Here is a 17348-nt window from a genome sequence, read left to right as displayed (position 1 = left end):
GTAATTAAAATGAGAGGGTTTAATAGTGGCACAACCAGAATAAAGGCGCAGTGCTTTGAGGGCTCTCTGTTCCGTGTGTGTGTGTTACAAGGGACTATGATAGTGCTACTGCTACTGAGGCTGGTGTAATTACAGCCAGGTGCTGAAACACACACAAACACCCCTCCCCGACACACACCCCTCCGCCACACACACCCTCCAACAATACTAGAGTACCCTATACAAAGGCTGAGGAGGGCAAGGGACCAAAGACAAACATCAACACCCATGCAGGTACACAAAAGAGGAGAGAACATATCCAGAAACGACATGATTACCTTGCCTTCGTCACATACACCTTCCTGCATAATACATTTGCAAACATACCATCAGTCACTGTGCCACACCATCCCTTTGGGCTGGGACTTGTAGAGGGCTGTGTATATAATGGTGTAATCTCGGTGAACACAGAACTCAAATCGTACATAATTAGGTCAGATTTTTGTTTACATAGTCTGGGGAGAGAGTGGGGCCAGTGTGGTGGTGCGAAGTGTTCCAGAGGTCAGGGACATTGGACGAGTCCTCCACACACTTCCAGGCTTTGAGATCATCACATGGGTGCTCAGCAAACTCTTGCGGCATGGAGTCAATCATGCCATTATGATTTAGCTCTGGGGTGAAAGGTATACAGTACTATTGTCTTCAGCAGGTCTCTATCAGATAATGACTTGTTCTAGTATATAATAGAAGATAACTAGTTTAAGAGTTGACCTTTTAGAAGACTCTGACATGGCCACTGAATCAAATCAAATGTTATTTGTCACATGCGCCAAATACAATCCCTTCCCAACAATGCATAAAAATAAAATACTAACACATGAGGAATAAAATACACAAGAATGAAGCTACATACAGGGAGTACCAGTACCATATCAAGGTGTAGAGGTACGATGCATTTGAGGTAGATAATATACATGAAGGCAGGGTAAAGTGACGATGCATCAGGAAAGATAATGTACATGAAGGCAGGGTAAAGTGACGATGCATCAGGAAAGATAATGTACATGAAGGCAGGGTAAAGTGACTAGGCATCAGGAAAGATAATAATACGGTATTTGAGGTAGATAATGTACATGAAGGCAGGGTAAAGTGACTAGGCATCAGGAAAGATAATGTACATGAAGGCAGGGTAAAGTGACTAGGCATCAGGAAAGATAATGTACATGAAGGCAGGGTAAAGTGACTAGGCATCAGGAAAGATAATAATAAGGTATTTGAGGTAGATAATGTACATGAAGGCAGGGTAAAGTGACTAGGCATCAGGAAAGATAATGTACATGAAGGCAGGGTAAAGTGACTAGGCATCAGGAAAGATAATAATAAGGTATTTGAGGGAGATAATGTACATGAAGGCAGGGTAAAGTGACTAGGCATCAGGAAAGATAATAATAAGGTATTTGAGGTAGATAATGTACATGAAGGCAGGGTAAAGTGACTAGGCATCAGGAAAGATAATGTACATGAAGGCAGGGTAAAGTGACTAGGTATCAGGATAGATAATGAGTCAAATAAAGACCATCCTGGCACTTACACAACATTATTAGTACTTCATTTAACCCTTATTTTACCAGATAAGTTGATTGAGAACACATTCTCAATTACAGCAATGACCTGGGGAATATTTACAGTGAAGAGGAGGGGGATGAATGAGCCAATTGTAAGCTGGGGATGATTAGGTGGCCATGATGGTATAAAGGCCAGATTGGGAATTTAGCCAGGACACCGGGGTTAAAACCCCTACTCTTATGATAACTGCCATGGGGTCTTTTTGTGACCACAGAGAGTCAGGACACCCGTTTAACGTCCCACCCGAAAGACGGCACCCTGCACAGGGCAATGTCCCCAATCACTGCTCTGGGGCATTGAGATATGTTTTTTAGACCAGAGGAAAGACTGCCCCTTACTGGTCCTCCAACACCACTTCCAACAGCATCTGGTCTCCCATCTAGAGACTGACCAAGACCAACCCTGCTTAGTTTCAGAAGCCAGCCAGCAGTGGGATGCAGGGTGGTATGCTGCAGGACATACAGGGGACCATCTGGAGTCTGTACGATGAGTGGGAGAAGACCCTGTACAACGATATACTATTGCAATCAACACAATCAGTTTTATACAGTTTTGTGTGTGCATGGAGCAGTGCTCACCACTAGGTGGACTAAGAGTATTGGAAATGACTGCTTTAACTACTACTACATAATATCCTACTCATCAAAACAAACTACATTGGTAGACGTAAACCTGTATGACATTCTTACATTCAGACAATTTTAAAATTAAAGACAAAAAAGAGAAAATGGTTCACCTGCTAAATGATGCTGACCTTTGGCAGACTACACCATCAGACAGGAGAACTTTGCCTGGTATTTCAATAAGACTGGGAGGCTAATGAATGAATACCTTCTAATACAGCCTTTCCACCTCTCTATTGACAGTTGCATTTGACAGTACTGTCGAGCTAAGTAACAGCAATGACAGAGCTCAGAGTTTTATCTCTTCACAGAATATCAATCTTGGTCATAGCAAAACTCAACACAAAAAAAAAACGTTCCATGTGGCCTTCAAATGATTAATTAGGTTCTCAAACAGCAGGATTCCTATTTTTCAAGGGAGAAGCCAAGTGACAGTCTACCATACTAGTGTTTCATCATCAAAGAGCTGTCAGAGACTTCCTCTACACTACATCCAGATGCTCCCACTCTACTTCCTCCACAGCTTCCGCCTCAATCTCAACCTATTTCTGTGACCCCAAAAAGACCAGATAAAATCAAATAACACAATTTCAGTCAGACAGCAACATTCATTCAAAATGATCTAAGATAATGAGCAAAACCATTACTAAAACTCACTCATCATCCCGCCAACAACTAAAGGCCATAATGATGATAGTTGGTTACGTGCACACAATTAGATTGTGGATAGTCAGATTAATTGAATAAACATTTGTTTAAAATGTTTAGATGCTTCGCAAGAAGATCACCTTCCCTAATAATCCTGTCTACATGGACACATCTGAAATCAGGCTACCTGATGGGACTTGTGCAGGAAATCCCCAATAAAAATAAACATTCGATAAATGTCATGTCAAATAACTGTTATTTTTTTGAAGCCTAATTGATTCGGAGTTGGGACATATAAAGTTTGTATGTGAAAACTATTTCTAAGAAGCTGACTGTCAGAATTCACTTCCCACACACATAAGAGGGAGGCTTGCGCTACGGTACATGCGCAGATCAAAAACACCGACAGAATGACGATTAAGCTGTTTACATGTACTAATAATTCTAAAGATTTCTCAGAAAAACAGCTATTTTAATCGGTTTATGCCTATGTCGATTTTGACCTTAGGCTGATCAAGATGAGCAGAGAGAAGTGTTTACGCGACTATTGCGATAATCAGTTGATTATCGAATTATTAGTGTTCATGTAAACATACTCAATGTGACACAGGGGAGAGCTTGCGACGTGTATTCTAACACTAGCCAACAGTGAGGTTATTAGCACTGATTACAGCAATTCCAGCCCCATGCACTGATTGAGATGCAGATAATTACACAGAGAGAAAGCAGTAAGTGTGTGTGTACGATGGTACTGACCCTGTTTTCGTCGTAGATGATCTGCACCAGGCTACGGTGCTTGGCCTCGCTGGGCGGAGGGGAGATCATGGACCGCTCCGGCTCCTGGGGCTTTGCTGCCTCCTCCTCCAGCTGTTGCTACAGGTCACACACACACACACACAAACACACACAGTTACTGGTGAACAAAGTGTGCAGGCAAGATGTCCCTTTAAATCAGATTGGGGGAGAAGAACATGCAAGAGAAAGATGACAGATAAAAGGTTATCATCACAAGCCATGAACAAAGGCAAAAGGCCCGATCCTGCAGCACTTTTGTGCTCCTCTGTTTCCGTGGAGACAGGTTACTCAAGCAGTGTGTAGCTCCTCCCCCTCTTGCTCCTCATCTCCAGCAATGATGTGCCTAACTGTCCTATTAACTGCAAATAGCTTAACACTTGAACATCCAGTTAAAAAAACACCTTACCGCACAAAGGGGACTGTGAAAAGACGCAGCCATTTTATATATCTTGTAATGTAATTTTCACTGTACTATGTATTAGACCTAGATATTGTGTGAATGTACTGATATGTAGGCTGTGTGACACTTTAAATCTACGCATTTCAGTCCATGACTAATATTGTTCTGTACTACGTGTCATGTTTCACGTGGACCACAGGAAGAGTAGCTGATGCTTTTGCAGCTGCTAATGGGGATCCTTATGAATATCAAATAGGACAACGGCCACTGACGTTTGATTTAGGTTTTATTAACAATCTGCAACAACAAAAAAAGCTACGTCCTCCATCCCTGACTTTTCCTACATATTGGTACATTGCTCAGTTGTCAGAATTTTACAAATCACAAACAGAAACGTATTTAGAGGCTGTTAACCTGTTGTTGTTTGTAGTTTTTTTCCCACTGATTACGACCTTAAGGTGCTAAGACAATATCTGCCGTAGGGCCTCGGTACCCAGGCGCTAATACGCCGCTTTCCTCACTGAATGAATGACGTCAAACGGATGAATGGGCGACAGAAACCCAAAACTGACCATTGAGACGTGACTTCCCAGTTGAATTTAAATGGGACTGAATGATGAGCATGAGGAAGGTGATTGAATTTGAACGATCAAATGTGGGGTCTTCATCTCATTCTGACGTTGACTTTGAGCCTCTGCCTCCCATGCCTGAGCCTGTGAGAAGCTGTAACTGGACTGTATTACTTACTAGAAACTCTTTTACTAGTCAAATCTATAAATACAATTGATCAGATGTATTACACTAATGTTTTTATTGGAAGGGAAACGGAATAGGCTATACATGTTGCAGTAAGCCTTTGTAGAATAATACAAAACAGATCCCTGGCTCTATCCAAACAAATGACATGTTTTAATATCTTTTCATGAACATATACCCACGAACAGCCGATTTCGTCATGCAATTCATCCTTTACAATTGTTTATGTCCAATTTATTAAGCGTTGGTGTCTTGTGGGTTTCTATGAATCTGATGTATATGCTCAAGGGGATGCCCGACAACATTCTCTAGCGGGTACTTATAGGCTGAAAGGCCCATCGGTTCTAGTGTTAACTCCCCTGGGTCCGGTTAATCAGAGGGTTAACTTACCACCACAGAGATCCTATTAACTTACAGTATTCTAATTCTGATTACCACAACATGGAGTAAACAAAGCCAGGGTCGGCCCCATGCCAGAGAAGAGAGTGAGAGTAGTACTGAGGAGACAAAGCATTTGGGGGCGATTCCACACCAGCGGGAGCGGAACATATTTTTGGTATCTCAGAATGTTCTGGCAATTCTCACATAGAAGCTTCATTGGAAGGAAGGCGTTTTTAAATGCTTTTTTACATTTGAATCACAAACCATTTGAGAAAATCGTGATGACAGAGGCCATTTTAGGCCCTTTTTTAGACCTATACGCTTCCAGTATGAGCCTATGATTTGTGAACCGTACATGATACAGATAACATCTTGGTGTAATTATACTTCTTATAGTGTGCTCCGAGTCAGAAATACAGAGTATGCTTTGATTCTGAAGGGGTGGGAGAATCACATTCATTTATTAAAACATAACAAAATATTAATATCTCAAAATGACCCTTTTTTTATTTTGTTCATGTTAAGACATATACGTTTGGAACAATATATTCTACATGTAACTTAAATTTCCCAAATGGGTACCCTGCTAATTTTGAAGGTATGATCAATTTTATCAGCACCACCAACACGGTGAATGGGAAAATGGATTCAAAGAGAACTCCCTCTGCTGATTACTTGCTGAACTTGCAATTCTAAAGGAGGGCTATGATTGATTAATGGCTTATAGTGTCCATTTTTAGGTACCACAGAGTCCACTCTGGAAATTTGACATGTTTGTAGAGTAAGATATATATATTTTTTAAATAAGCAAAAACCAAAAAGGTTAGCTGAGATATTAATATTTTTTTATAAATGTGAAAATGTGAATTTCAGAATCCAGACATACTTCCTTTTTGAGAGAACACTAAGGAGTATATGAACACCTATATGTTACTGTATCATGTACGGTTCACAGATCAGTGTCTTACTGAAAGAATATATAGTTCTAAAAAGGGCCTACTATTGCAAATGTCATCATGAATTGCACAAATCTTGCTTGTGATACAAATGTAAAAAGTTTAACATCTTTCCTCCCAGTTAAGTTCCTATGTAACAATTGCCAGAACATAGTCAAAGCAACAGCACAGTGGTCATGCCAGCGTCCATTGAACTGATCCATTATGTTCACAATGTGTATTAAGTGGTGACATTATGGCCTCCTCAGTGCAAAGGCACAATCGTAGATCACCAGTAACTGACATAACAGTTGATTACATCTTCAAGTAACATTTCTAAAGTGGAATAAATGTATGATGCTCCAATAAACAGGATAGGTAAGTAGGAATAATAAGACACTTGGCATAAACAGACAAGAGGCTGTTGGTTGTATGTGGCAGCAGAGCTGCGGGTCTGTTAGTGGCCCAGCCAGGGGTGTTAGTGAAGCTCTTTCACTGGGGGCTGGGACTCCCTGTCAGTGTACTGCCTGCTGTGCTGGGAGGTGATCTAAACTAGATCCAGTCCCCTTCTTCCCCCCTTTCCCCTGAAAGAGGCCAGGGGCTCAATAGGGGGAGAGAAAGCTGGCCCTGGGCCCCCAGAGGATCCCCAGCAGAATGGCGCGTGATGGATCATCCTGTGCCCCAATCGGGCTGGATAAGCATCTGGGGAGGAAAACACAAACATTCCCAGAACCCCCTTCTCTTCCTAAACCCACCATGGAGTAAAATAAAATAAACTAGCCGTCCTGAGCCTGGCTGACACAACACAGGCTGGCTGTAACCTGATCCCAGGCCCACACTCTGCCAGAACTCTTTAAATAAAGTTTTACCACACTACTTAATTGCTCCAGATGTTTTAATACTTGGAGAGCTGTGCGGAGGAAAGCACTATGGCGGGGGGTGGGGTTGAATAGTTAAAAAAAGAAAACATCCATTCAAAAAAAAACATAGCGTTTGTTGAGGGGGGTTTGATTTATTTTTCTAGGTAGCAGAGCTTACTCTCTCAATCATTCACTGGACCTCACCACGCTCGCTCTCTTCTCGGCTGCCACCCACCACAGCCCATCCCTCGCATTCCTCCTCCGCTGGCTCGATTTTTTCAAACTTATGGGCTATTCACAATAAATAAATAAATAAATAAAATATATATATATATATATATATATATATATATATATATATAGAGATAAAGAAAGAAAGAAATAAGCTTTGTTGTACAATTAAAAAGGTCAAATGCAGTGCAAACAGTCAGTAATGATCTAATGAATGTAGGGGTTGTGAAGACATACCTAGGCTAAATATAAGCCTTCAACAACCATTAACCTGCTTCTTGCAATAATCACTGATCTGGCTTGGAAATCGGTCTATGAAAATTACCTTTTTTTTTTATAAAAAAAGAAATGTCCAGAACCATGCCTAATGCACATTCACTAATAATGACTAACTTGTTGTAGCAGGTATTAGGCTAGAGAGAATTAACCCAGGTCTCATGAACAATCTCTCAAGCACCACGTTAGTGAGTAGCCAGCTTTAGATTTCCAGTTGAACCAACTTGGATCTATTTGCTAGCTAACAAAGTATAACAGTTGAGTTGTTATGAACACACCCTTCAGTCCTTCAACTGATTCAACAGCATGCTAGCCTATATACTTTGTTCAAATGTTGAAATCAAGGGGCCTACCTCATTTCACAGAACGAGAATGAGTTGCCAATTCCTTGTATAACCGTTTTATGCTTATTGCACAATTATAAAACAGACTGGACAGCTAGTATAACAGTCTTTGGCTAAAATTATATCAGCAGTACTTGAATGTGTGCGACAAACTGAGCATTAATTTTCCCGAATCCGGGTTCATTGATATGGTCGTTTTAGTGGTTTCTGCTTTGTGCACAATTTGAGTAGATGAACCATAAAGGGTTTGTTAGATAAAGGTTCATTTCTCCTCTACTACAGTAAAACAATGTCTCAATGTGTTTTGGTGTCCATAAGACCCATTCTGTTGGACCAAACCTCAAATGCAAATAGCGAGTTGAAACCGCTTGTCGGAGAGGAAAAAGTGATCTCTCCTCTTTGTTATTGTGAGCGACAGGGGCTTGGTGTGTGTAAACCATAGAGGAAGAGGCAAAGCGAGAGGCTTCACTCTCACTAAAAATCCATCCAAAATAAGCCCAATGCGTTTTTATGGGCTTATTTTGGACCTAAGCTTGTCACCTGCCTTCCTGCCTTTGGCACAACAAATCCCATTATTAGGTAGGAGACATGTGCATGTCGTCATAATATTTATTTTTATTTTTTTTATTTTACCTTTATTTTACTAGGCAAGTCAGTTAAGAACAAATTCTTATTTACAATGACAGCCTAGGAACAGTGGGTTAACTGCCTGTTCAGGGGCAGAACGACAGATTTGTACCTTGTCAGCTCGGGGGTTTGAACTTGCAAACTTCCGGTTACTAGTCCAACGCTCTAACCACTAGGCTACCCTGCCGCCCCATATACAAATCTCTGGTGTAAATGGGAAGGTGCACACAGCACAGAAGGCGCAAAGGAGACGAGACCTAAAAGACAACATGAGAACCAGCGGACATAAACGCTCATAATAAAAAAAGAAGAAAAGGAAAAAAAAAAAGAAAATACATTCTTGAGGCATTTGGAATATTGGGCAAAAACTAAATCGAATGGATCAAATTAATTTGATATATCGCCCAGCCATACTCTTTCCCCTCCCACAGCGGGCCATGTCATGGGTTGCAGGTGGCCTAGATTTAAGAAGAAGCGTGTTGAGTGCCAGCCAGAGAAGAGAAGTGAGAGGGGTAGGGAAGGCTGGAGATATCGGCACACTTGCGTAGAGTGCATGGTCTAGGGTGGTGGGGGTTGGGTGGTTGAGCGAGGCCTGTGACTAATTCTATAAAACATGATGTGGCAGGCAGCCAAGAGGGAGACGGCGAGGAAGGAATACGAGTGGTTAAACAGTCACAAAACCTCCGCCATAATCCTCCTCTCCCCCGGGGGGAGCTGTTATTTATGGCTTGTGTATTTATTTTTTTAACCTACATTTCTCCTAAAAAAAAGGAAGAGAGGAGAAAGTTAAAGGAGAAGAGAAAGCAACTGCCATGAAGCAGAGCACTGTGGCAGGCTGAGTGAGCCCTAACTACAGTAGTAGCTTAGTACAATAATTACAGCAATATAACCATGTCTGGGCTCAAGGCTTTACTGTGTGAAAACCCACTGAAGACAGGCAATGAGAGGGATAATGGATTTAACCACAGATGGGAGCATTTTCAGGGAGACTGCTGGAACTGTCAGAGAACACGCTGACAGTAAACACACAGTGTAGGCCACGCACTGTCAAAGAAATTCAGGCGCAATGAGAAATAATGACACGGATAGACACTTAGGTCATCCTTAGAAGATAAAGTATATAGATCCTGTCTCAGCCTCCAGTATTTATGCTGCAATAGTTTGTGTCGGGGGGCTAGGGTCAGTCTGTTATATCTGGAGTATTTCTCCTGTCTTATCCGGTGTCCTATGTGAATTTAAGTATGCTCCCTCTCTCTTTTCTCTCCTTCTCCTCTCTCTCTTATCTCGGGGGACCTCAGGACTACCTTAGCCCCATGCCTCAGGACTACCTGACCTGATGACTCCTTGCTGTCCCCAGTCCACCTGGTCGTGCTGCTGCTCCAGTTTCAACTGTTCTGCCTGCGGCTATGGAACCCTGACCTGTTCACCGGACGTGCTACCTTGTCCCGGACCTGCTGTTTTCGACTCTCTCGCTCTCTCTCTACCGCACCTGCTGTCTCTAACTCTGAATGATCGGCTATGAAAAGCCAACTGACATTTACTCCTGAGGTGCTGACCTGTTGCACCCTCGACAACCACTGTGATTATTATTATTATCTGACCCTGCTGGTCATCTGTGAAAGTTTGAACATATTTGCCATGTTCTGTTATAATCTCCACCCATCACCCCTCAGAGCCTGGTTCTCTAGGTTCCTTCCTAGATTCTGGCCTTTTTAGGGAGTTTTTACTAGCCACCGTGTTTCTACATCTGCATTGCTTGCCGTTAGGGGGTTTTAGGCTGTGTTTCTGTACAGCACTGTGACATCGGCTGATGTAAGAAGGGCTTTTTAAATACATTTGATTGATTGATATACCTGATTGCACTTGGTACCAAATCTAAAACCATTATCTAAACACAGTCTCATAAATTACAAACAGACAAGCACCAAACAAACCGTAGTGAAGAGGACCTAAGCCATGGTTGTACGGTACCTGTACCTGTTTCTTGCGTAGCTTGCAGATCTGTTGCTCCACCATTGTAATCTCCCGGTCCACACGATCCATGTTCTGGATGAGCTCCTCCTTGGAGAAGCGAGCGGGCACCAGGTCCAGATCAGGGTCCATCTGGGCCGGGCTGACGGGGGAGATTGGCTCCAGCTTCCCCATGGAGCTGCCCCGGTCCTGGAGGAAGATAAGAGTTGACATAGAGTAGTGGTTCCCAAACTAGGGGGCGGGGCGCGAGGGGTTCAAGAGTAAGTTTAAAGCTTTAAACTTACTCTTGAAAGGTGTAATAGTAGAATACAAACAGTGCATTTTCAAAATTGGGTAGTGCATCATCAGTTCCTCTTGTCATGTTAGTCATTGCATAACTTAGAGAGCCATGTATAACTTGTCAGAAATGTCCAGATCCACTAGGCCATGTCAGCTAACGTTTTTAATTAATTAATTTTTTGCCAATAGATGTGTAATTTTTTTTGTCACTCAAATATCACATGAATACACAAACATGGAAAAATGTATAGAATTTCAAGAAAATTTGCTTTGAAACTACAACATGTTCTATGCACCGAATGTGTAGAATTGCAGGAAATAATCCTTAAACTTGCTGAATTTTCTTCACCAATAAGAGGAGTCTGAACAGTCTGTCATGAACAATGCTTGTGCCCACAGAATTCTGTATGTGATGTTCCCCGATCCTGGAAAGGGGGCCCCGAAGGGACAAGGTTTGGGAACCCCTGACAGAGGACGTTAACTCATCAGTTTATAGGTGTTTCACAATACTAACACTGCTTACTTAGTCCATTATGCAAATTATCAGGTTGCTTGGCAAACAGAACACAAAGTATACAGTTATAAGGTGAACTTCTAGAAAGGCCTGAACCCAGATGGATGCAAATAGATGGATCTATTCCTATGTTTAGATTGTAGCCATTGATTAGACAGCAACGCTAAACTGGCCCAGCCAAATTCTGTAACTGGTTTAGAGGCAACAATGACATGCTGCATCTCTGTCTCGGTCTTTCTCTCTCCCTCTCCCCTCTGTTATGGTCTGTGACATGGTTTACTCCGATAGACACGTGATCTAAACACCCTGGTTACATCTCCTTGGGGAAGGCAGCGGCACGCTATGATAATGAAGTCCTCTGGGTAATAAAAGCTTGTGTCAGTGTCTCGGTGACTAACGAATATTAAATCCGGCTACAACCAGGTATATTCTAAGAACACGGAACCTGGCTCAGTGAGGATTTTTGGTTTGATTTGATGGATGAAATACACAGTTCCCAGGACAAACCCGGGGGGGGATCCCTTCTGTACATAGAACTGAATGGATGGGCTGAGTTGTACCTTGGATCCAGAGATGCCCACTTAGCTGCATAGTCTGGTGCAGGAATCATCAACTAGATTCAGCCACTGGCCATTTTATCTAGAGCGTATGGTCAGGGGGCCGGAACATAATTACAAATCATTTGAAGACTGCAAATTGACCGCAAGAAGCCCAAACAGATATATTATTTACCTAAACATTTTTTTTTTTTTTTAATCGAGCCTTGTTTACTATCACATACACTAAATGACCAAAAGTATGCGGACATCTGCACGTCAAACATCTTTGGTTTTACACTGCTGCTACTCACTGTTTATTATCTATGCAGTCACTTTACCCCTACCTACTTGTCCAAATTGCCTTGACTAACCTGTAACCCCGCACATCGACTCTGTACCGGTACCCCCTGTACATAGCCTTGTTATTGATATTTTATTATGTTACTTTTTATTATTTTTTACTTTAGTTTATTTAGTAAATATTTTCTTAACTCTATTTCTTGAACTGCATTGTTGGTTAAGGGCTTGAAAGTAAGCATTTCATGGTAGGGCTGCTGTATTCGGAGCATGTGACAAATAAGATTTGATTTGTTTAGATCTCATTCCAAAATCATGGTCATTAAATCGAGTTGGTCCCCCTTTGCTGCTGTAACAGCCTCCACTCTTCTGGAAAGGCTTTCCACTAGATGTTGGAACATTGCTGCGGGGACATGCTTCCATTCAGCCACAAGAGCATTAGTGAGGTCAGGCACTGATGGTGTGCGATTAGGCCTGACTTGCAGTCAGCGTTCCAATTCATCCCAAAAGGTGTTCGATGGGGTTGAGGTCAGGGCTATGTGCAGGCAAGTCAAGTTATTCCACACTGATGTCAACAAACGATTTCTGTAAGGACCTCACTTTGTTCACGGGGGCATTGTCATGCTGAAACAGGAAAGGGCCTTCCCCAAACTGTTGGCAGAAAGTTGAAATCAGAGAGACATATAGAATGTCACTGTATTCTGTAGCATTACGATTTCCCTTCACTGGAACTAAGGGGTCTTACCCAAACTATGAAAAACAGCCCCGGACCATTATTCCTCCACCAAACTTTACAGTTGCCACTATGCAGGTAGTGTTCTCCTGGCATCTGCCAAACTCAGATTCCGTCTGTTGGACTGCCAGATGGTGAACTATGATTCATCACCCTAGAATAGGCATTTTCACTGCTCTAGAATTCAATGGCGGCAAGCTTAACACCACTCCAGTCGACGCTTGGCATTGCGCATGGTGAACCTAGGCTTGTGTGCGGCTGCTCGGCCATGGAAACCCATTTTATGAAGCTCCCGACGAACAGTTCTTGAGCTGACGTTGCTTCCAGAGGCAGTTTGGAACTCAGTAGTGAGTGTTGCAACCGAGGACAGACGATATTTACATGCTACGCACTTCAGCGGTCCCGTTCTGTGAGCTTGTGTGGCCTACCACTTCGCAGCTACGCAGTTGTTGCTCCTAGACATTTCCACTTCACAATACCTGCACTTACAGTTGACCGGGGCAGCTCAAGCAGGGCAGAAATTGGACAAACTGACTTCTTGGAAATGTGGTATCCTGTGACGGTGCCACGGTAAGTCACTGAGCTCTTCAGTAAGGAGATTCTACTGCCAATGTTTGTCTATGTAGATTGCATGAATGTGTGTTCGATTTTATACACCTGTCAGAAACGGGTGAAATAGCCGAATCCATTGTTTTGAAGGGATGTCGACATACTTTTGTGTGTGTGTGTGTGTGTATATATATATATATATACTTTTGTTTTGTGTGTGTGTGTGTGTGTGTGTGTGTGTGTGTGTGTGTGTGTGTGTGTGTGTGTGTGTGTGTGTGTGTGTGTGTGTGTGTGTGTGTATGTATTTGACGATTTGTTAAAAAAGTTTGAAATATCCAATAAATGTTGTTCCACTTCATGATTGTGTCCCACTTGTTGTTGATTCTTCACAAAAAAAATACAGTTTTATATCTTTATGTTTGAAGCCTGAAATGTGGCAAAAGGTCGTAAAGTTCAAGGGGGCCGAATACTTTCGCAAGGCACTGTATATATATCCCTCTAGTATGCATTTGAAATAGATTTCCAAAAAATGTAAATCACTTGGAACTGATTTTCTTTCTTTATTTATGTTTTGCTCAGAAAACTTGAGGGGCCAAATAAAATAACCCGCGGTCCAAATTCATCACACGGGCCACCAGTTGGGGAACCCCAGTGGTCTCAGTGATATTGCTGATGCATGTCTGCAGGAGGGTTTTGCTTTGTGCTTGGTCAGCTTACATGCTGTACTTGTGACGACCCTCCCACTCTGTCTGCCGTATTCTGTCTTTGTTCTTGTTTCCTTATTAGGATGCCGGTGGGCGGAGTTGGGGAGGGTCGTCAGCTACATGGGAAACACCTGGGCCAGGTGTGTCCCAGGATAAATAGACCTCTTCCACATTCATGGAGGAGACTCTCTCCATGCAGACACCATTGTAGATTGTGTTGTGTATCTTGGTGGCCTTTTGTTTGTTTGCTTTGGCACCTTTCAACACCCTGCATTATCACATTCATGCAAAACACTCACTTACACTACTGATTACTGATTACACACACCATTGTATATTTTCCTTAGTTGCTTTGGTTAATAAATATACTGTTGTCTCCACTGTTGTCTCCCTTTGTTACGGGCTTTGAGCCGGTTCGTGACATACTTCTCTGAGAAAGAACATTGTCAGCAGGTGAGGTGCGCCCTGTCTCCATTTCAACTAACTTACACATACTGTACTGTATACAACAGGGACAGGCAAAGAGGACTATAGTCCATAATTGTTCAGTGTAGCTTGTCATTTTACAAGCATGGACTAGGTATTTGACAGTTATAGAACTGTACATCCTAATCTCAGCCAAGGATGAGAGAAGCAACACTCCAAAGGTTATTCATGTTACACACATGGGAAGCTTTGCTGAAAAGAACTATAGCATCTTAAACCAACAACTCCCAATAAGCCACTGATCCCCCAATTGTAAACTCCCGCCAACACACCGTGAGTGTATGTGTGGGGGAGACAGCAAGAAAATAGAAGTGTCATTGAGTGGGAACCATGTTTCCTCCTGCGTAAGGTATGTGTGTTTGATCCAGCTTCGGGTTTAGTTTGGTGTTATTTTTAAACTGCTAAAATGAGCATTATAACACTAATCTGGAGGAAGCAGGCAGGCTAAGTCAGCTGCTCACTAGACCTACTCTAGCTGAAATGTCACCGGGAGGAAAGGGGTTGAACGGACTAGCTGGGCCTGAAATGGCGAGGCTCCAGGCTGATATTCATACACTTCCATTACATGAGACGCACACAATCCTCCCAGTGCCTTGTTTTGGCTGCTAAGCGTCTCCCTTTCTAATCAAAGATGTGGCATGCTGCTACAACCCCTTGTTATAGATGAAAGGGGCAAACTGCAGTTCAAACAATAAGGAAGTGGTCACTAGCTTGTAAGGAGGCGGTCTCGGATCCATCACTCTGAGAAATGATGTAAAAATTGGCCGAGATGAAAGAAGAGATAGCCTAGCCTAAATATTGCGTGATTGTGCGTTTGTACTTTGAAGGAAAATCCTTGATATAATGTCTATAGAAAAGGCAATGTAGGAGGATGAAATTGTAGTCCTACTTCAATGAACTGAAATATCATATAAAATGGTAGGTACAAGGTAAGACCTTCAGAACAACGGTCTGAAAAGCTACACGTTTCAGCTCTGCAACCTCCTATACCAGAGTTAACTCAAGGACTTTGAGTTTGTGAGAGACATTGAGGTGTTTGGTCAGGAGGGGTTTCAGGGGGATATCGATCAATCAAAAAGAGGGTTAGTTCTCCTGGGCATTCAAGTGTCGAGACCCACACCATGTCTAGGGCCTACATCATGACTGTCCTCTGTTCTTGTGAAGAGCAGCACGTCTCCACACACTGCTAGCAGACAAAGTGTGAAAATAAGTGACCCCGATGTTAAAGCCTGTTCCCACTGCAGATCAGATACCCTGGTTAATACCATTCAAACTCAAACAACTTTAACTTTTGGACTGTGTGTACGTGTACAGTCGTGGCCAAAAGTTGAGAATGACACAAATATTAATTTTCGCAAAGTCTGCTGCCTTGTATGATGGCAATCTGCATATACTCCAGAATGTTATGAAGAGTGATCAGATGAATTGCAATGGATTGCATAGTCCCTCTTTGCAATGCAAATGAACTGAATCCCCAAAAAAACATTTCCACTGCATTTCAGACCTTCCACAAAAGGACCAGCTGACATCGTCTTAGTGATTCTTTCGTTAACACAGGTGTGAGTGTTGACGAGGACAAGGCTGGAGATCACTCTGTCATGCTGATTGAGTTTGAATAACAGACTGGAATCTTCAAAAGGAGGGTGGTGCTTGGAATCATTGTTCTTCCTCTGTCAACCATGGTTACCTGCAAGGAAACACATGAAGTCATCATTGCTTTGCACAAAAAGGGCTTCACAGGCAAGGATTTTGCTGCCAGTAAGATTGCACCTAAATCAACCATTTATCAGATCATCAAGAACTTCAAGGAGAGCGGTTCAATTGTTGTGAAGAAAGCTTCAGGGCGCCCAAGAAAGTCGATCAAGTGCCAGGACCGTCTACTAAAGTTGATTCAGCTGCGGGATCGGGGCACCATCAGTACAGAGCTTGCTCAGGAATGGCAGCAGGCAGGTGCGAGTGCATCTGCACACACAGTTAGGTGAAGATTTTTGGAGGATGGCCTGGTGTCAAGAAGGGTAGAAAAGGAGCAATTTCTCTCCAGGAAAAACATCAGGGACAGACTGATATTCTGCAAAAGGTACAGGGATTGGACTGCTGAGGACTAGGGTAAAGTCATTTTCTCTGATGAATCCCCTATCCGATTGTTTGGCATCCGAAAAAAAAGCTTGTCCAGAGAAGACAAGGTGAGCTCTACCATCAGTCCTGTGTCATGCCAACATTAAAGCATCTTGAGACATTTCATGTGTGAGGTTGCTTCTCAGCCAAGGGAGTGGGCTAACTCACAATTTTGCCTAAGAACACAGCCATGAATAAAGAATGGTACCACCACATCCCCCAAGAGCAACTTCTCCCAACCATCCAGGAACAGTTTGGTGACGAACAATGCCTTGTCCAGCATGATGGAGCACCTTGCTATAAGGCAAAAGTGATAACTAAGTGGCTCGGGGAACAAAACATTGATATTTTGGGTCCATGGCCAGGAAACTCCCCATACCATAATCCCATTGAGAACTTGTGGTCAATCCTCAAAAGGCGGGTGGACAAACAAAAACCCTCAAATTCTGACAAACTCCAAGCATTGATTATGCAAGAATGGGCTGCCATCAGTCAGGATGTGGCCCAGAAGTTAATTGACAGCATGCCAGGGCGTATTGCAGAGGTCTTGAAAAAGAAGGGCCAACACTGCAAATATTGACTCTCTGCATGAACTGCATGTAATTGTCAATAAAAGCCTTCAACACTCATGAAATGCTTGCAATTAGACTTCAGTATTCCATAGTAACATCTGACAAAAA

At 42.6% G+C, this 17348-nt stretch overlaps 1 protein-coding gene across 15 annotated transcripts in view; it reads right to left on the bottom strand.

Annotated features, from left to right (window-relative positions):
• LOC135514179 (nuclear receptor corepressor 2-like) overlaps positions 1-17348 on the bottom strand; it is a 131930-nt gene that overhangs the window by 58346 nt on the left and 56236 nt on the right. For 12 of the 15 annotated variants that reach the window (XM_064937444.1, XM_064937458.1, XM_064937454.1 and 9 more), the window contains exons 5-6: positions 10453-10641; positions 3633-3749 (exon numbers count right to left, since the gene is read on the bottom strand). In XM_064937444.1, the coding sequence (XP_064793516.1) occupies positions 3633-3749; positions 10453-10641 (306 nt within the window). The remainder of the gene's footprint in view (positions 1-3632; positions 3750-10452; positions 10642-17348) is intronic. The other 3 variants (XM_064937448.1, XM_064937449.1, XM_064937459.1) reach the window with 1 other exon arrangement.

Source organism: Oncorhynchus masou, chromosome 25 (assembly GCF_036934945.1).
Source record: "Oncorhynchus masou masou isolate Uvic2021 chromosome 25, UVic_Omas_1.1, whole genome shotgun sequence".
Taxonomy (NCBI): domain Eukaryota; kingdom Metazoa; phylum Chordata; class Actinopteri; order Salmoniformes; family Salmonidae; genus Oncorhynchus; species Oncorhynchus masou.
This window is presented reverse-complemented; position numbering and strand designations above follow the sequence as displayed.